At 45.0% G+C, this 20,794-nt stretch overlaps 1 protein-coding gene across 4 annotated transcripts in view; it reads right to left on the minus strand.

Annotated features, from left to right (window-relative positions):
* Positions 1 to 20,794, minus strand: part of Dhx57 (DExH-box helicase 57) — a 63,797-nt gene that overhangs the window by 1,363 nt on the left and 41,640 nt on the right. For all 4 annotated transcript variants that reach the window (XM_075955847.1, XM_075955844.1, XM_075955845.1 and 1 more), the window contains exons 14-23: positions 17,845 to 17,941; positions 17,091 to 17,264; positions 16,183 to 16,383; positions 13,493 to 13,769; positions 12,204 to 12,299; positions 12,035 to 12,118; positions 9,512 to 9,646; positions 8,670 to 8,744; positions 5,407 to 5,541; positions 2,076 to 2,276 (exon numbers count right to left, since the gene is read on the minus strand). In XM_075955847.1, the coding sequence (XP_075811962.1) occupies positions 2,076 to 2,276; positions 5,407 to 5,541; positions 8,670 to 8,744; positions 9,512 to 9,646; positions 12,035 to 12,118; positions 12,204 to 12,299; positions 13,493 to 13,769; positions 16,183 to 16,383; positions 17,091 to 17,264; positions 17,845 to 17,941 (1,475 nt within the window). The remainder of the gene's footprint in view (positions 1 to 2,075; positions 2,277 to 5,406; positions 5,542 to 8,669; positions 8,745 to 9,511; positions 9,647 to 12,034; positions 12,119 to 12,203; positions 12,300 to 13,492; positions 13,770 to 16,182; positions 16,384 to 17,090; positions 17,265 to 17,844; positions 17,942 to 20,794) is intronic.

The following is a 20,794-nucleotide window of genomic DNA, read 5'->3' on the forward strand; positions in this document are numbered from 1 at the left end:
CTCATACTGTAGCTCAGACTGTAGCCTCGAACTCACAAATATTTCCAACTCATCCTCCAAAATGCTGGGATTCCAGGTGTGAGCCCTATGTTCAGCCGAAGCTTTTTTTAAATTTTATGTGCACTGGTGTTTTGTCTGCATGTCTGTCTGTGTAGGGGTGTTGGATCCCTGGAACTGGAGTCACAGACAGTTGTGAGCTCCCATGTGGGTGCTGAGAATTGAATCTGGGCCCTCTGGAAGAGAGGCCAGTGCTCTTAACCACTGAGCCATCTCTCCAGTCCCAGTGGGAGTTTCTTAAAAACCATGTTTGTATTTTTTATTTGGTGCATTTGTGTGTGCATTTGGGCCACAGCATGTACGTGATGGTCAGGATGACCTGCAGAAGGCCATTTCCTCCCCCTCATAAGCGGGTCTGAGGGCTGACCACAGCTCCTGGTTTGGCAGCAAGCACCCCTACCTGCTAAGACACCTCACCAGTCTTTTTCTGCCGTTTTTCTTTTCCTTTTGAACAAGATTTTATCTAGCTAGCTCAGCCTAGCCTCATAAAGCTGAGGTTGGTCAAGAGTTCCTGTTACTTCTTATTCTGGGATTATAGGTATTACCATGATGCAAGGGTTTTTTTGTTTTGTTTTGTTTTGGTTTGGTTTAGCTAGGTTCTCACTATGTGGTCTCACTATGTATCCCGGGATGGCCACACTGAACCCACAATGAACCACTCACCTCAGCGTGCAAATGCTAGGATTATAAGCACACGCCGCCGCCACACCTTAGGAGGGAGGCTGCAGGTTTGTCTCCCGTCTGGGATGGCATGGTTACAGATGTGGAGCCAGGATCTAGGGCAGTCATCTTGCTCCACAAGCTGAGAGGGCCTTTATTGTCACTGAGCTGCTGCACCAAACCAGCCGTGCCTGGCCCCTTGATTTATGATAGCCACTAGTCACATATAGTTATTTGAATAAGCGTATAAACTGTGCCTGTGTCTGGTTCAAACTGAGATGTGCCAATAGTGTAAATACACCCCTGTCTTTAGAGACTTAATATGAAAAGAGAATATAAAGTAACTCAGCTTTTTATATTGATTACATGTTGAAATTAAAACATCCTGGGTATATTAGTTTAAATAAACTACATTAAGATTAATTTCACCCGTTTTTTCCACTTTTTTTTTATAGTACTGGGGTATTTTATATAAAGGTTTATACCTGCTGACTGCATGCTCTACCACTGAGGTATATTCTCAGGATTTTTTAAAATAAGGTTTTACTGTGCTGCCCAGGCTGATCTCTTGTTTCTGTTTCCTAGGTGACTGGGATTATCGCTATACATTTTAATTAATTTTTTGAAGATTTATTTATTATGTACACAGTGTATGTTTACAGGCCAGAAGAAGGCACCAGGTCTCATTACAGATGGTTGTGAGCCACCATGTGCTTGCTGGGAATTGAACTCAGGACCTCTGGAAGAACAGTCAGTGTTCTTAACCTCTCAGCCATCTCTCCAGCCCCTCATTTTAATTAATTAATTAATTAATTATTGTTTTATTTTTGTGGTTCTGGAGATTAAACCCAGGTCCTGCCAAAGAGCTATAGCCTGACCACATTTTTCTTTCATAGTAATGGAAATGATGATGCTTTATTTTTAATTGTTTACAAGTGCTGTGTTTTAATAGTCTTTGTGATGGTATGTAGTGTCCTTAGGTGATCAGGGTGATTTTTATCCACTTATTTTTGCTTAGTTGTATGATATTACGGAAGTCCCAACACCCTCTCTCTATAGATTCTGCTTGTTTTGTTTGTTTTTGAAGCAAGGCTTTTCTCTGTCACTCTGGTTGTCCGCAAACTCACAGTAATCCTCCTGCCTCAGCCTCCCAAATAATGGAGACTCTGATTTTAAACCTTTCCATCAATTCTAACCCATCTGGGCATCCCTGCCCCAGGTGCTTCCTGGCACCGTTACTAGGGTGCTTCTCTGCTTCATGTGGTTCCGCCCTTGCCGTCCATGGGTTCTGTCGTACATTTCACATCATCAACGCTCTTCATGACCTGAGCCTTTAAACACATCAGCTATTCCTTTACCTGATGGGAAGCAGCTACAAACCGGATCCACCCATCATCCAGGGAGACCACGAACGCTCCCCTCTGAAGCTGCACGTTCACTTGGCCTCCTCCAAACAAGACCAGGGGGTACACAGACACCATGCTGCAGTCGCGGATGAACACTCGGCTAGTTTTGATTTTCTCATGGTACAACAGGTAGGGGCTGTCGAAGTGTCTGACCTGTAATATAAGACCTCAGATGACAACGATTCCCACCAGTCCTGTGGCTTTCAAAGCTGTCAAGAAGGGCTCTCAATTACTTTTCCGTTGAGCTTCATGCTTTTATGTGTGACTACCTACTGGATTATCCATTCAGACATCTAATCAGCATCGAACACTGTCAAGCATCTCTCTGTTAAGAGGGGTGTGTAGCTCAGTGATAGAGCATTTGCCTAGCATGCACAAGGCCCGGGTTCCTACAACAGTAAATAACCTTTTGGTGGTATCCAAACAAAGTTTTTAAAAAGACGTTTTTGTCTGTATGGACAGGTGTGTGCATGCATGTGCCACAGCACACATGTAAAGGTCAGAGGGCAACTGCAGGATCCAGTTTTCTTCTTCTCCTGTCAAGGTCCCAGGGACAGAACTCAGGTTGTCAGATTGGCATCAAACACCCTTACTTATCTTTTTTTTTTTTTGGTTTTTCGAGACAGGGTTTCTCTGTGGTTTTGGAGCCTGTCCTGGAACTAGCTCTGTTTTTTTTGTTGTTTTTTTTGTTTTTGGTTTTTCGAGACGGGGTTTCTCTATGGTTTTGGAGCCTATCCTGGAACTAGCTCTTGTAGATCAGGCTGGTCTCGAACTCACAGAGATCCGCCTGCCTCTGCCTCCTGAGTGCTGGGATTAAAGGCGTGCACCACCACCGCCCAGCTGGAACTAGCTCTTGTAGACCAGGCTGGTCCCGAACTCACAGAGATCTGCCTGCCTCTGCCTCCCAAGTGCTGGGATTAAAGGCGTGCGCCACCACCGCATCCTGAATACACTCTTACCTCATGGTCTCGGCACTTAGTTCCTGCACTGGAACGTTCTCTCCTTAGAGATTTGTATGGCTCGCTTTTCATTCAGGACCTGATAGTTTTTGACTCAGGGTTCTTCCCAGATTGCCCTGTAGGAAAGGGCCCCTCTCTCAGTCTTGATACCTGCTGTATCTTCTTCTCTAGGGCACCTGCCATTGGCCAATATTGGCTTATTTCCCACCTATCTCCCTAGTCAAAACAAGCTGCTTGAGGGAGGACCCTGTTCACTTCCTGTCCTTCATGCCCACATTAGTCACAGCCTACAACAGAGCCCAAAGCAGAGATCAGACCGCAGGCACTGCTTGGATGTGTGAATAATGTTGTCTTCCACGTGGCTAACGGAAAAGAGGAATGACATTAAGCCAGGCCTCTGCTGCCTGAAGTCAGATGCAGTCAAGACGAGTGGATGAGACCCCGGTCCTCAGGCTCCTCTGAGCTCAAGGCGACCCTTCTGTGGCTCACCACCATCTTCTCAATAGCACCATGGGTAGACCTCATTTCACCTCTACTCTTTGGGCTTTTTGTTTGTTTGTTGCTTTGTTTTTTCAAGACAGCGTTTCGCTGCAACTTTGGAGCCTGTCTTGGAATTGCTCTGTAGACCAGGCTGGCCTTGAATTCACAGAGCTCCACCTGCCTCTGCCTCCCTAGTGCCAGGATTAAAGGTGTGCACCACCATCAACTGGCATCCACCTCTACTCTTTGTTTTGTTTCGTGTGGAGACCAGGCCTGCTTCTGCCTCCCGAGTGCTGGGATTAAGGCATGCAGCACTCCGCCTGGCTCCTTCCTCCTCCATCTCTCCTGGAAGCGTCACTGAGCATCTCCTTTCAACCATGCATCATGCTAGACTCTGGAAATGCAAAAAGGCATCAAACTCCACAGAATAACATGGTAAGAACAGTGGACAAATTCATACTCGCTGGCAATGGAACAGAGGAGGTAGAGGGATTTAGAGGGGAAAGAGACACTAAGGAAACTCTGTTCATTTCTAGATTGAATGTAGGGCTTGCCACAGCAGGCAGGTACTTTACACCCACAGCCAGGCAATGTCAGGGTAAGCATGAGTTTCCTGGGAACGAGACTATCACTCTGGGGACAGAAGCAGTGTGTCTTCTTACCATGACACCAGCCTGCTGGTGCAGGGGAACACTGTTCCATTGTATGCATTGCTGCAGCATCCAGAGTGATAGAGGAGGTGGGTTTTGAGGGCCAGGAGCCAGATGTGAAGGGTCAAGTGGGAGTCTACAGTAGACTCCATATATGAAGATTTAAGAAAAGGATCGAAGCTGGGCGGTGGTGGCACACACCTTTAAACCCAGAATTTGGGAGGCGGAGGCAGAGGCAGGAGGATCTCTATGAGTTCGAGGCCAGCGTGGTCTACAAGAACTAGTTCCAGGACAGGCTCTAAAGCTACGAGAAACCCTGCCTCAAAAAACAAAACAACAACAACAACAACAAAAAAAAAACAAAAGAAAAAGGATCAGGATATTCGTAAGAGTAATAATGCAGAAGGCTGGGGAGAGTGGGGAGAGTTCCAGAAGATTAGGGGGATGGGAGAGGGCAACCTGGTAATGGAGACAGGGACCAGGGACAGGAGGGGATACTTCAGGAGCAAATGAACATTGTTGTTTCAAGAGGAGGGAAGTTAGAAACGTCAAAACCACATGAGAAGCAAGTGTGCTGAGGACTAGGTGAAGCCCTTTAGAGTTGACATCTAGGAGGCTACAGTGACCATGGATGGCTTTAGTCTCTAGGGAAGAGGCCACAGTCTCAACAGCAGTAGCTGAAGGAAGAACAGAGCTAAAGGGTTGGCAAAAACATGCTGATGATGTAAGTAGCTCATGCCTCTTAAAAAGTATATATATATATATATATATATATATATATATATATATATATAGAGAGAGAGAGAGAGAGAGAGAGAGAGAGAGAGAGCGCCCTAGCTGTCCTGGAACTCGCTCTGAAGACCAAACTGGCCTACAGCTCATAGACATTCTCCTGCCTCTGCCTCCTGAGTAATGGGATTAAAGGTGTGAGCTACCATGCCTGGCCCACGACTTCTTAAACTAATTAAAAGAGACAATTTTCACTTGAGAGCTGGAATGGGCACTTTTGTATACAGTACAATTTTCTCAACATGGCGCTCCTTTCCAGAAACAGGTTGTCAGCTGACACAGATTCAGTCCTCTCTCATGCTCGTACTGCTGGGACACTGCAGTCACGGAGCTCATCTGCCATAGGGACTGCGTCTCTCATCCGACAGTGTGCGGAGCAAACGCTCTAAACAGCACCGTTCTGACCTGATAGTTCACCGAGGAAGGGTGAATGTGCACGTATCCGTCGTTCTTCGTGACAAACTTCAACTCAGCTGACTTCGGCTGCAGTCTGACAACTCCAGTACTGGTCTTCTGGAACTTTCCTTCTGGGGTCTTGACCTATACAACAGTATTTATAAAGGTAGATACACATTTTCTCTGTGGGACTCATTCTTTGGCACAAACATGTCTTGTTTGAATAGTTTTTGTTGTCGATTTTTTCAAGGCAGGGTCTCACTGTACAACCCAGGTTATCCTGGAACTTACTATATAGATTGGTTGGCCTCAAACCCATGGTCCTCCTCCTGTCTCATCTCTCTAGTACTGGTGTGCATGTGTGTGTGTGTGTGTGCGCGTGTGTGCAGGCATGCATGTCATGTGGAGGTCAGAGGACAGCTTGCATGAGCTGCTTCTCTACTTCCACCATGTAGGTCCCAGGGATCAAACTCAGAATGTAGGCTTCAAGGCAAGCACCTTTACCCACTGACCCACTGACCCATCTCTGGCCCAGGACTGCTGTATAGCTTGCTTTTTTCTTTTTCCTGAGATAGGGTTTCTGTGGCTGTCCTGGAACTCACTTTGTAGGCCAGGCCTTGAAATCATAGAGACCCAGCTGCCTCTGCCTCCTGAGTCTGGGATTAAAGGTGTGTGTCAACATCGTCTAGCCAAAGAGCTTCCTTTTAAACTTTGTTTACTGAACACATTTTTATATTTGTTCAAGATTTTCCTAAAGAATTGTTATCAAGAGTTATATAATACCTCATTCTAAGTATCTGTAATTTCACCATTAAACTGTCTCACAGAGATCTACCTGCCTCTGCCTCCCAAGTGCTGGGATTAAAGGCACATGTCACCACTGCCCAGCAATTTTTTTCTTTTTAAGAAAGGGTCTCTGCCCATCAAAATCCCAGCAAAATTCCTTAAGGACCTTGAAAGAACGGTACTCAACTTCATTTGGAAAAGCAAAAAACCCAGGATAGCAAAACAATCCTGGGCAATAAAAGAACTTCTGGAGGCATCACAATCCCTGAGTTCAAACTCTACTACAGAGCTACAGTACTGAAAACAGCCTGGGACTGGCATAATAACAGACAGGAGGACTAATGGAACGGAATAGAAGACCCGGGTATCAATCCACACATCTTCGAACACCTGATCAAAAAATATCAAATAAAAAAAGACAGCATATTTAACAAGTGGTGCTGACATAACTGGATATCAACATGTAGAAAAATGAAAACAGACCCATATCTACCACCATCCACAAAACTCAAGCCCAAATGGATCAAAGACCTCAACAGAAAGCCAGTCACACTGAACCTCATAGAAGAGAAGTGGGAAGTACACTTGAACGCATTGGCATAGAAGAACACTTCCTAAATAGAACCCCAGCAGCACAGACACTGAGAGAAACAATTAATGTAACCTCCTGAAACTGAAAAACTTCTATAAAGCAAAGGGCACGGTCAACAAGACAAAACGACAGCCTACAGAATGGGAAAAGATCTTCACTAACCCCACATCAGACAGAGGTCTGATCTCCAAAATATACAAAGAACTCAAGAAATTGGACAGCAAAAGATCACATAATCCAATAAAAAAAAATGGAGTACAAACCTAAAAAGAGAATTCTCAACGGAGAAATCTAAAATGGCTGAAAGACACTTAAGGAAATGTTCAACATCCTTAGTCATCAGAGAAATGCAAATCAAAACAACTCTGAGATTCTATCTTACACCTGTTAGAATGGCCAAGATCAAAACTACTGATGACAACTTATGCTGGAGAGGTTGTGGGGAAAAGGGAACACTTCTGCATTGCTGGTGGGAATGCAAACTGGTCCAACCCCTTTGGATGTCAGTGTGGCGATTTCTCAGAAAATTAGGAAACAACCTTCCTCAAGACCCAGTAATACCACTTTTGGGTATGTATCTAAAGGTTGCTCAATCATGCCACAAGGACATGTGCTCAACCATGTTCATGGCAGTTTTGTTTGTCATAGCCAGAACCTGGAAACAACCTAAATGCCCCTCGACTGAAGAATGGATAAGAAATATGTGGGGCTGGAGAGATGGCTCAGAGGTTAAAAGCATTGCCTGCTCTTCCAAAGGTCCTGAGTTCAATTCCCAGCAACTACATGGTGGCTCACAAAATCTGTAATGAGGTCTGGTGCCCTCTTCTGGCCTGCAGTCATATACACAGACAGAATATTGTATACATAATAAATAAATAAATTTAAAAAAAAAGAAAAGAAAAATGTGGTACATTTACACAATGGAGTACTACTACACAGCAGAAAAAAAATAATGACAGCTTGAATTTTGCAGGAAAACGGATGGAGCTAGAAAACATTATTTTGAGTGAGGTAACCCAGACCCAAAAAGATAATTATCACATGTACTCACTCATAGGTGGTTTTTAAACATAAAGCAAAGAAAGCCAGCCTACAAACCACAACCCCAGAGAACTTAGACAACAATGCAGACACTAAGAGAGACTTACATTGATCTAATCTCCATGGGAAGTAGAAAGTATAAAAAGACAAGATCTCCTGAGTAAATTGGGAGCATGGGGACCTTGGGGGAGGGTTGAAGTGGGGAGGGTAGCGACAGGAAGGGGAACAGAGAAAAATGTTGAGCTCAATAAATATCAATAAAAAAAAGGAAAGGGTCTCATGTAGTCCATGTGGCCTTAAACTGTGTGGCTGAGGCTGTCTTTGAACTTCTAATCCTTGCCTCTATCTCTCATGTGCCGTGATTTCAGGTGTGCACCACACACCTGGTACATGCTACTGTAAACTTAGATGGTCTGCTGAGTCAGTGTTCTCCTGGCTCTATCTTTATGCACATTTGCAAAATTTCTCTAATAGTCCTAGAAATAAAGCACAGTTAAGATGATAGATAAATTTTACCCTCATCCAGAGTGGTAATTTAAGGACTCACTCGGCAACAGCATTAACCATTAAATTTTTGTGTGCCATCTTTAAAAGTAAAGAAGTCTATTTCTTTGTGTAAACTTGCATTTCTTTGTACTACTAAACGGGCATTCTTTGTGTGTGCATTGTCGGTTCACCTACATCCTCATTTTATACAAAATATGTGTCCTTATAGATTGGGAGAATGAATGAACGGGGAAACCTTGTGGGCTGTGTGTATCTCTTGAAGATGACTAAGGAGCATATTTTAAGTTTATCCTTTGGTTGCTCATAAAACAAGACAGAGGAAGGTTCAGGAAAAGGGTGCTGTTACCTGCACTACGTTTGGATAGAGAGCAGCACACAGCACCGCAGATATCAGCTTGGGGTTCTCAGCATTCGTGTTGGCCTGGGAGAGAAACACAGCATTGTCCATAGGAGATGTTTTCTGCAGGTTTGACATTATATTTCTTTCTTTCTTCTTTGTGAACCAGGGTTTCACTATGTAGCCCTGGTTGGCCCTGGACTCACAGAAATCCATTGGCTTCTGCCTTCCAAGTGCTAGGATTAGAGGTGTGTACCACCACACCTAGCCATTTTGTTTGATGTCTATCTTAAAACAAAAAAAGTATCTACTTTTTTTTTTATCAATTATAAAATTTCTTTCTAAGCAGAAAATAAATCTCCCAGACCATAGTCACACAGGACACATTTTAAAGAGCCCACAACGATTCTAGATGCATGCAAAGCAGTTAGTTGTAAAGTCAGTGTCTAGACTGTGAGGTGATTAAGGGAGCCCTCGCTAGAGCCAAGGTGAAACTGCTGGCAAGCCCTGCAGCTCCCAGCACGACCTAAGTGAACTCTTTTTGTACAGGTTTAAACAAACAAACAAACGCTGGCAGTGCTGATAAGCACCCTGGAGAGAGAGCCTGGTTTGTGAGATGCTGAGACGCTCCAGCCAATACTGATTGCTTCAGAACAAAGGAACGTAAGTTCATCTGGAAGAAGAACTACTTGTGTAATTACACAGAATGGACACATTTGTGGGCAGGGGAAATCAGGAGCGGGCTAACCCCTGCTCACTGGGCTGAAGTGAAGACTGGCCGTGACGCCACAGGCCACATTTCAGTTGCCGGCGATGGCACTGAAGTGAACCAGACAAGCATACTGCTTTACCTCTTCTCCTGTGGCGTCCAGGACGCCATCTCCTCCTTGGGCCATTTTCTCAATTTCCCTTGCTCTGAGTCCCTCTTTCACAAAGCCGATGTCGGACAAGAGCTCCGTGAACTGCCGTTTGAGGCTGGCCATTTCCTGAAAGAAGGAACAAACTTTTAAACGAAGGAGCTATGAACACGTCAAAGGTGAGCGGCTCACAAGCGTGCAGCAGCCGTGACTCGTAATGAGTGCAGACGGCCCATATAACAAGACAGAGGGCTTTCACTTACTACAAACTGGCAGACAGTTACAAACCAATCCAAAGCCTTTGAAATCCCTGATGAGAACCTTTTTTTCTTCTTTTTGTTCTTTGAGACAGGGTTTCTCTGTTTAGCCCTGGCTGTCCTGGAACTCGCTCTGTAGACCAGGCTGAGAGATCTGTCTGCCCCTGCTTCCTGAATGCTGGGTGGAATTAAAGGCTTGCGCTGCCACCACCACCTGGCTAAATTTTTTGGTTTTTGTTTTTAAATAATGTATTTATTTGTACTTTATGTACATTGAGGTTTTGCTTGCATGTGTGTCTGTGTGAGGGAGTCAGATCCCCTGGAACAAGAGTTCCAGAGAGTTGCTAGCTGTCATGTGGGTGCTGGGAATTAAACCCAGGTCCTCTGGAAGAGCAGCCAGTGCTGTTAACCGCTGAGTTGCCTCTCCTGATGACCATTTCTTTCTTTCTTTCTTTTTTTTTTTTGGATTTTTTGAGACAGGGTTTCTCCGTAGCTTTTTTTTTTTTTTTTGGTTCCTGTCCTGGAACTAGCTGTTGTAGACCAGGCTGGCCTCGAACTCACAGAGATCCGCCTGCCTCTGCCTCCCTAGTGCTGGGATTAAAGGCGTGCGCCACCACCGCCCGGCCTGATGACCATTTCTTAAATACCATATTACATTCCACACATTTTAACTGGGGTGTGGTAGGTCTGATTTTCTTGCAAATTCTTGGGATGGTGAAAACGGACGTGATTTACTGCGCTGGGGTCCTGCTTGCTGCTTTGGTTTCCAATGTGATTTACTGTGCTGGGGTCCTGCTTGCTGCTTTGGTTTCCAATGTGATTTACTGTGCTGGGGTCCTGCTTGTTGCTTTGGTTTCCAATGTGATTTACTGTGCTGGGGTCCTGCTTGTTGCTTTAGTTTCCAATGTGACTTACTGTGCTGGGGTCCTGCTTGCTGCTTTGGTTTCCAATCTTTCTGTCTGCATTTCTGTCCAAGTCCTGTCAGCTCCTTACCTGAGCCTGGAGTGGACAATGTTTCTCTCTGTGGAACTCATGTGCAGAACTTTCCCTCTTTTCCTACTCTGTGGTCTTACTGGATCACAGGTGATGCTGGGGATGAGGATGTTATTAAGTGTTTTAGACACAAAAAAGTACAAATGTCTTGGTCTTGTGCCTTTTGCTCAAATCCAGGCTGCAAGAACCGAATGCAGTGGCTCGTGTTCGCCATTTCATAACTTGGAAGGCAGAGAGAGGCAGGAGGCTGTTGGACCCAGGTGTTTGGGGGCAGCCTCAGCAACAAAGGAAGAGTCCACCATTTTAAAAGTGGGGGGCAGCCAGGCGGGGGTGGTGCATGCCTCTAATCCCAGCACGTGCGGGAGGCAGAGGCAGGCAGATCTCTGTGAGTTCAAGGCCAGCCTGGTCTACGAAGGGAGTTCCAGACATCCAGAACTGTTAAACAGAGAGACCCTGTCTCAAAAAAAAAAAAAGAACAAAACAAAAAGGTGGGAGAAGACAAACATAGGTGGTAGAGGGTTTGCCTAGCCTGCTGGAAACCTGAATTTGACCCACAGCACAGTCTGAACAGAACAGGTGCGGTCTCTACTCTGGCACAGCTGATCTGACAGAGGGGAAGAAATAGATGCGGGGGATCAAGAACACTGATTTTATGACCCACTGTCCTCCCCTTCTCCGTCCTCCAGACTTTAACAAAACAAAGCTGGTAGAGCTCGATTCCGTCACTTCTTTGGCTTCCTAGACACTGTGGAATGAGGTCTAAATATTGTCACAGGCAAGGACAGAAACCCTATCTGTGACTATGCAAAAGACAACAAACTGACCACTGACAAACTGTGTGTTCTGGTGCACAAAGGACAAAATTAACCAAGAGAATCTGATTCAATATTAGTTCTTTGGTTTCCCCCCAAGGAGCTCTGGAGTTAGGGATGGTCACGGACCCCACTGATAGTGTGCTGAGAGCTACAGCTGTCTCTTGAGAAGTCACATGATATGTGTGTGTATGTACCACTGGGGAGACGGCCACCCTCACCATGCTGATAGTCTGCTCTGTCTCCCACATTAAAGAAGCACACAGTTGGCAATGTGGACAAGTCAGGTGAGAGTTTCATCAGTGAAGCCATTCTGCACAGCCAAGGAAACCACGCATGCTCAGAAATAACCTTCCCACCGTCCAGAGAGGACAAATGGGTAGAGCCGCAGGCCCCTGCAGAACTGTGAGCCCCACAGTGGAAATGGATGAAGGGGCAGCAGAGAAGCCACTCACCTGCAGAGTTCTTCCTGACAGGAAGTTCTGTCTGCAGTAATTATAGCCCGCTCTCGCGCTTTCTTTTGTACTCAGCTGCCAACCCTAAATTGTGGAGAAAATCAAGCTGAACTTACTTTAATGTTGGTGCCAACTGTGGTTACAAACCTAAGTTCTGAGATCACCTTACCTTATATGCACAGAGAAGGGCCAGATAGTCACTGTTTGCAAATGCAAATTCCAGCTTTTTCTGGTTAGCCTCTTCTTTTTTATCCCAGGGAGACACCTAAGTGAGGGGGATGGATTTGCAGGAAAGTTTATCTGAGGCTTCAAATGGCACTTCCCTACTGCCAAAACCCACTGCTTGGGGCAAGCGTCTTGCACGGTACAAAGTGTGCTAGTCCATGGGTAGGCTGATCCAAGGCAAGCACGAAACTGAAGCTAATGAATGGCCTTTTGTTCTGTGAGTTCAAAGTGAGCCCAAGATAAACAATTATGGTTTTTTAATACCAAATGGCAAAGGATAGTCATCAAAGACCTACCTATTTTTTGGATTTGTTTGGCTGTTTCTTTCTTTTGGTAATGATTTATTTTTATTTTATGTACATTGGTGTTTTGCCTGCATATATCTGTGTGAGGATGTCAGATTCTCTGGAACTGGAGTTACAGTAGCTATGAGCCGCCATATGGGTGCTGGGAATTGAACCTGGGTCCTTTGGAAGAGGAGCCAGTGCTCTTAACTGCTGAGCCATATTGCTTAGACTAGCCTTGAAAACTGGTCCTAGGGCTGGAGAGATGGCTCAGTGGTTAAGAGCATTGCCTGCTCTTTCAAAGGTCCTGAGTTCAATTCCCAGCAACCACATGGTGGCTTACAACCATCTGTAATGAGGTCTGATGCCCTCTTCTGGACTGCAGGCAGACATGCAGACAGACTATTGTATACATAATAACTATTTAAAAAAAATTTAAAAAAAAAGAAAAGAAAACTGGTCCTAGCGGGAAGGTTGTACAAAACTCAAAGCCACAGTGGGATGGTGATACATCTCCCTGCCTTAGTACTGGAGATGGAGCCCAGGGCCTCACACATGCTGGCAAGAGCTACACTTTAATCCTTAAAGGCCACTGACTTAAATTCTTGTAAATGGGTGAACTGTATACACAAATTATATTTCAAAAGTTACTTTTAAAAGTTGGTAAATGCGTTCATTACTTTTTGAAATTATATAGGGGTCTCTTGCTGCCTTACTGTTTTTTGATTTTTCTATAATAAGCAATAGCAAACTAAAACCACATTATTTTAATAGCTATACCTCTAATACCCAAGGGTTTTTTTGGGGGGGAGGGGAATAGAGATCTTTCTAAGGAAAAATTTCACATCCCATATACAAGCAAATTTTTAGAGGGCTCACAGACCTCTGAGGTCTAAAGATTCCTTCTAGACTGTGACATAAACTCCAATTTAGACAAATGCTCACTTACAAAAGGAGACTTAAAGGCCAAGCTTGCAGCAATGGTGAGAGCCGGGTCCAGACAGCGGAAGATAGACCCAAACAGCATCAGTTTGCCGATCCTCACGTCCACTGGCAGAGAGGCCAAATGATAGCCCAGAGGGGTCAGCTTCTCATCTGGAGTTAGGGCTCCCAAGTCCCGTAACCGCACTTTTGAGGCACGAAGGGAGTCAATATGGGGAGGTTCAATGAGCCGCGCGAACACAGACTGGAGATTATGAGAGCTGAACATTTCCAAAATTTTAATTCTGAAAAAGAAAAGAAAATCATAATTTGTAAATTTGATATATGACAGAATGAAGCAGAGGGGCACCTTTTGTTTCTTTCTTTCTTTTTTTTTTTTTTGGTTTTTCGAGACAGGGTTTCTCTGTGGCTTTGGAGCCTGTCCTGGAACTAGCTCTGTAGACCAGGCTGGTCTCGAACTCACAGAGATCCGCCTGCCTCTGCCTCCCGAGTGCTGGGATTAAAGGCGTGCGCCACCACCGCCCGGCTACCTTTTGTTTCTTGAGTGAGCAAGATAAATGCTTTTGTAAAAAAGACTGGCTTTGATCATTTCAATTCTGTGTAGGTGTGTCTGCACGTGGGCATGTGCACCCGAGTGCAGGTGCCATTGGAACCCAGGGTGTAGACCCCCTGGGGCTGCGGTTACAAACTGTGGGGAGCTTCCTTTCCTGGCGTGGGCGCTGGAACTGAACTAGGGTTTTCTGGAAGAGCAGCAAGTGTTCTTAGTTACTAAGCCGTCTCTCCAGTCCCTGAGAAATGCCTTTTAAAACCACACACTTGTGGGTTCTGAGACAAGTAGAAGCTGCCTCCCTAGTCCTAGGACTGCAGGCTGGGCCACTGCACCCAGCAGCACTGCTGCATTAAAGAAAAGACTGAAAGTCTCTGGTTCTCTAGTTTTCTTAGCAGTGAACTACAGAAACACTCCAAGTTCTCAACTTACCCATATTCAAAAATTCTTTTTTTTAATATTATATTTATTTATTATGTATACAATATTCTGTCTGTGTCTATGTCTGCAGGCCAGAAGAGGGCACCAGATCTCATTACAGATGGTTGTGAGCCACCATGTGGTTGCTGGGAATTGAACTCAGGACCTTTGGAAGAGCAGGCAATGCTCTTAAACACTGAGCCATCTCTCCAGCCCCTCAAAAATTCTTTTTTATAAACTTTCAAAACTGCTGTGTTCTCGTAACTGTGGGTTCAAATTACAAAGGAGCATTCACATGGGGAGGCAGTGTTGGAGGATGTGGAAGCTTGCATACTGCCGAGGCCAGGGAAAACGGTACAGCTGGAGGAGGCACCTCAAAGAAACTGCAATTAGAGCTACCAGATGGCTCACAGATTGGACCTTTTCTTTTTGGTTTTTCGAGACAGGGTTTCTCTGTGGCTTTGGAGCCTGTCCTGGAACTAGCTCTTGTAGACCAGGCTGGCCTCGAACTCTACAGATGCTATTCCTTAGTGCACGTATTTGGTACTTAGTCTCTTCCCACCTGAGCTGGTTCACTAACGTGATGCGCTAGCAGTGAGGAATGCACGGAAGTTTCGAGTAGGAAAAGGAAAGGATGGCCTATGCTGGCATCCAGGTTTCCCTATCTTCCTTTGAGTCAATCAGCTTCCAAAGTTCTCTCAAATCCCTTCACTCCCTTCCACCCACACCACCAGGACCTCAGTGCAGAGGATCAGCCCCTCCCCTACTGCTTTTCCTTTGTTTGTTTGGAGATGGGCTCTCACTGTATACCCGATGAATCTGGCTTCAAAGCCAGGATCCTCCTGCTTTACTCTCTCAAGTATTGGGATTATAGGCATGTGCCATTCTGCATGGCTTCTTCCTCGATTTGTAACTTCCAGACTATGGACACAGCGTTTCTACATCCTGTAGCATACATGCTATGTGAAGGAGGTTACAGGGCTGGGATTGTAGACCAGTGGCAGAGCACTTGACTAGCATGCACAACATCTTGGGCTAAACCCTGCACTTGGAAAAAATAGAAAGAGCTTTATGCAAGTAATCTGTATCCTTTGGGGATTTTTTTCACTTTTCAAGTTAACAACTGGATAAAAGAGCATGGATAAATTTCATTCCTTATCTATCACCAATCAATTTTTCATAAACATTGAATCGAAACTTTTTTTTTGTTTTCAGACAAAGTTTCTTTGTGTAGCCCTGGCTGCCCTGGAACTAGCCCTGTAGACCAGGCTGGTCTTGAACTCACAGAGATTCATTTGTCTCTGCCTCCCAAGTGCTGGGAGTGAAGGTGTGCACATTGAATCTGTTCAAATCCTATTTTATGACATTTGTTCATTGGCTAATAATGGTGTTGTAAATTCTGTTTACTTTTCTCTGATAACGAGACTGTAGATTTTCCCCTGGAATAATGTGACATTAATGCATAACCGGGCAGCAATTCCCTGGCAAGTCAAGTTACTTTCCTAATTTACAAATGCATTTTTGAGCTTCATGGTGGGGCCGTGCTCTGCAAATGCGAGACTGTGTGTAGAAAGGTAAAAGGAAAGGGAAGGGCCACACGTGACGTGCTTTCTTTGCAAATGAATGAGCTCATCCACTCTATTCTTAGCAAAGTGTCTTCCACTAGGAAAAGGAGAACATGAAGCACCATGGGACTTGCTGGGAGCAGAGCACACACGCCAAGATGTCACCTTAGGCACAGCTGTTCCAATGGCACTCTTTGTATTTCTGGTAGCTGCTGCTTTAAAAGCTGATGGCTGTAGTGGTGGCTTGTGAACAAATGGAAGCAGACTCCAGATGCAACACGGCCAGCTCGACCTTTTCTCTGCAGAGCATTGGCCTGGGACACAAACGTGTCCTCTAGACTTTCCATCCCTTTGCCGGCATCGTATCTGGAAAGGAAAAGGAAATACAAGACTGAGTGATTCTGTATGTATAAGTACACATGTGTGTGTGAGCATGTATGCCAGAGGACAGCCTCGGCTGTAACTCTCCAGGCACCATCTTCTCTCTCGCCAAGCAGGGCAGGCTGGCCGGCCAGTGAGTTCCAGTGACCTGCCGGTTTCCCTTTCCCAACAGCGGCCACCACATCTAGCCTCTTTCTGCTTTTCTTTCTTTCCCTCCCTCTCTCCCCGCCCCTCCCCCTTCCTTCCCAAGTGTGGGTTCTGGGGACTGAACATAGTTCCTGCAAGTACTTTACTGTGCCACTTTTAAATCTGTGGTTAAGACTGCCTGGCATGGACAAATAGTCCTGCTTATTACTTAATCCCTACAGAGATACACAGTGTTCTGTGTATTCCAGGACTGCTATTACTAGTGCTGATTTAAATGCTACCAATACCACCACACACATTTTCTAAAATCATTTCCTTTTCATCCAAGCACACGAGGAAAAAATCACATGGGAAAATGAATCCATTGCTTCTGAGGTAAAACTTTAAATTGTGTCTCCTTGTTTGACTTTATCATTCATGACGCTGGCCACGGAATCCCACAGACAATATTCCTTTAAAGGGGACCTTAGCATTAACCCTCCACAGCCCTGCCATCCTAAACGAGGTATCTGTAGTGCCTCTGTTACCTCACCAAAAGAGAATACCTCTTTTCCTTCATCTTCCCAGAATCGATGACATAAACAACATCGTCAATGGTTATGGACGACTCGGCAATGTTGGTGGAAATGATAATCTTGGTTACGCCCGCGGGAGGCTTTACAAACACTGCCTGCTGCTCTTCACTGGATAACGATGAGTGCAGCGGATGGATAACACACCTAAGGAGACGGAAAACCACAGTGAGGGTTCTGGGGCGGGTGACTCCAGGTCGGCAGCTTCCCTGCCCTCCTCCAGGCCCAGCTCTTCTCAGTGTGAGGCTCCTTCTGATCTTACAAAACACTGCGCCAGCTCTGGAGAAGCTGGGGGTTAATGCAGTAGTGAGCCACCAAGAGGAACAAGCCTAGGTCCAGAGAGAGGGAGGCAGAGCCGTGATACAAGTCAGGGTAGTCCCTGCTAAGCCTCCAGGGAGTGTCTGATAGCTAGCTTTGCCCGGTACGCGAAGGCACATCCAGGGACTGGTGGAAAATTACTTTCCCTCAAAATGACAGCATCTTCCCCTCCTCTTCAGGAATCTAGCAACTGAAATTGCATGCAAATTTGCTGAGTCACTATGATAAATGAAGAGAAATGTCTGTCCTTGATGGAAAGGAGTGACATTTCCTGGAGCGCAGAGGTCTGCCCACGTCCAGCTGGCACAAACAAGACAGTGTAAGGAGCGTGAGAAGCACAGGGCCCTTCTGCTCCTGTCTCGGTAGGTGGCTGCAGTGAGTGACTATGGCTGGACAGCCCGCGGCTCACCGGTGACTGCGTCTGTTGTTGAAGAGCGCGTTAGACTGCAGCTGCTCATAAAGCATCTTGATTTCTGCCAGCCCCGGTAAAAATACAAGTATAGCACCTGGGATCGAAAAGAGAGACTCAAATAAATGAACAAGGAAGATAGAATAGGTTATAAATTGTTTGTAAACCAATAATCTGGTAATTTTTCACTATCAGTTTTTCTTTGTAAAGCCTCAGTATTAAATGAATATGAAATCACATTTCTGTATATACCCTGATTTACTTTTTTTAAAGATTTATTTATTTATTATGTATACAATGTTCTGGCACATATGCCTGCAGGCCAGAAGAGGGAGCCAGATCTCATTACAGATGGTTGTGAGCCACCATGTGGTTGCTGGGAATTGAACTTAGGTCCTCTGGAAGAGCAGTCAGTGCTCTTAACCTCTGAGCCATCTCTCCAGCCCCAATACTCTGATTTAATAAGGACAAAGTAGAGTAGTATTACTCTTTTCCAATAGAAAATGGGAGTGTAGAAGAGGATGCCTTAAGTTTGTGCATGTGTGCAAGTGTGATGTGAGCCATCTGAGGACCAAAACAATACCTTGCACACACAGGCCTAGTGCTTCAACATACTTCCTCAGACCCTGGCCACTTGCATTCTGTTTCTATGGTTATGAGGGCTCTTTTGTTAATGAAATCCAGATATGTTAGTGGATATGATAAAAAGAAACTCTGATCTGCCTATCTAAGTTCAGACACATTTGAAGGAGACAGTTTATTAATTAGTCGTGCCTTATTAATCACTGATGGCCTTTAAACTTGTCCATTAAAGAAAATGAGCAGCAGTAACAGATTATACTGTATTTCTGTCCCAACAGTTACTTTATTTTGTAGTTTTTGAGACAGGGTAACCCTTAGTAGTTTGGGTGGTCTTGGAACCCACTCTGTAGTTCAGCTTGGCCCTAAACCCGGGTTGACTCTCCTGCCTCAGTCTCCCAGGTGCTGGGTGGGGTTACAGGCATGAGCTTCCACGCCTGGCTTTCTCTTGTGCTTCATTCACAGAAGAAGCTGACAACCTCCTCACTAACGTCTCCCTCCATCTCATGTAGGTAAGCTGGATGCCAAGGTCAGCTGTGTAGTAAATCAGGGCCCCCAGAGCTCATTACCTACAGCCATGCTTACTCTCCCCATGGAACAAAGAAGGAATCTAAACCATCACAAAAACAGAGGCAGGCCAAGCAGAGGTCTTGCGGGGATGTTTCCTCACACTCAGCCGCCCTGAGGAAAGAAGGGCATCAGTACCAAGCACAATACGCAGTCCTTCGGCCAGGCCAGAGCTGATATGCTGAGTGCCTCATTCATTACAAACGCTCAGTTTCTGGCCCCAGATCCATGCTCTTTCTATTACACGTCCCATGCTGCTCTATACTAAAATGACACAGATTTAGAGTAGTAAAATAATCTATATAGAGATGGGGAACTTGTCTATATTTTTTATCTACTTTATTATGATCTGTTCCTCCCTCGTGGCTTGGCTACCTGTCGGGGACAGCTCTTATCTTCACAGATAGATCACTGGTTCTTTATTGTTATTTTTTGAGACATGGTCATACAACCCAGCTGGCCTGGAACTGCTATGTTGCTCTGTAGACCAGGCTGGCCTTGGACTCGCAGATCTGGCTGCCCCTGCTTCCGCTTCCCAAGAACTGGGAGTATTCAACGTGCCTGGTGAATTTTGGCAATTTTCTAAAATTTCTTTTTGGCTGGCATGTTTATTTTCAGTAAATCTTTTTCTTTGGAATGAAACCAGGCCTAGTCCATTAGTAATACATTAGCAACACCTGATCACTTACTTGCCAAGAGACAACAAATAAGAAACTTAATAATTTACATGGCTTTCAAGTCTCCTTAGGACATATCACATGATGGTAAAGTCTAAACTGAGAGAGCAACGTTACCATTTCTCTTAAGTAATATAGGACAAGCATATAAAGTCTTTTATTGATCTTTATTGAATTTTACAATTTCACTCAATCAGCACCCAATCCTTCAACAAAAATTGGTTTTAGCTAGGCATGGTGGTGTACACCTTTAATCCCAGCATTTGCAGGGATAGGTGGCTCTCTGTGAGTTCAAAGACAGTCTGGTCTACATAACAAGTTCCAGGCCAGTTAGGGCTACATAGTGAGACCCTGTCTTAAAAAATATATATTCTGCCGGGTGGTGGTGGCGCACGCCTTTAATCCCAGCACTCGGGAGGCAGAGGCAGGCGGATCTCTGTGAGTTCGAGGCCAGCCTGGTCTACAGAGCTAGTTCCAGGACAGGAACCAAAAGCCACAGAGAAACCCTGTCTCGAAAAACCAAAAAAAAAAAAAAAAAAAAAAAAAATATATATATATATATATATATATATATATATATATATATTCTATATTTAAATGTTCCAAGCACTTTCCTAGGAGCTGGGAAGTCCAGGGTGAACAAGAAACCCCTCCCTCACCACTCTCAGGACAGGGTTAGCCTGGCAGTGCAGCCCTGGCTGTCCTGGAACTTGCTCTGTAGACCAGGCTGTCTTCAAACTCAGAGTCTGCCTGACTCTGCCTCCCAAGTGCTGGGACTAAAGGTGTGCGCCACCACCGTCTGGCTTGTTTTTAATCCTAATTTTCTTGTATGTCATGGTGCTGGGGATCAAGCCCTTGTCTGAACACACTGAGCAGATGCTCCACCACTGAGCCGCACCCCAGCCCTACTTAGTTTCTTTCAGGAGTTGAGACAGCTTTATAGAAGATTGACTACTGTCTATTTCACAAACAAAGCAATTAAAATCAAGAAAAGATAAGGACTTAGTCAAATGTTTATGGTACCTAATAGCAAAGCTAGGAAATCTACCAGACTCCAAGCTTGGGGTCTTACCCCGTGCCCTATGGTCTCGTGTGCACTTTTCCAAGGCCTAAGTGTTTACTATGTG

This window comes from Microtus pennsylvanicus, chromosome 21 (genome assembly GCF_037038515.1).
Source record: "Microtus pennsylvanicus isolate mMicPen1 chromosome 21, mMicPen1.hap1, whole genome shotgun sequence".
Lineage (NCBI taxonomy): Eukaryota > Metazoa > Chordata > Mammalia > Rodentia > Cricetidae > Microtus > Microtus pennsylvanicus.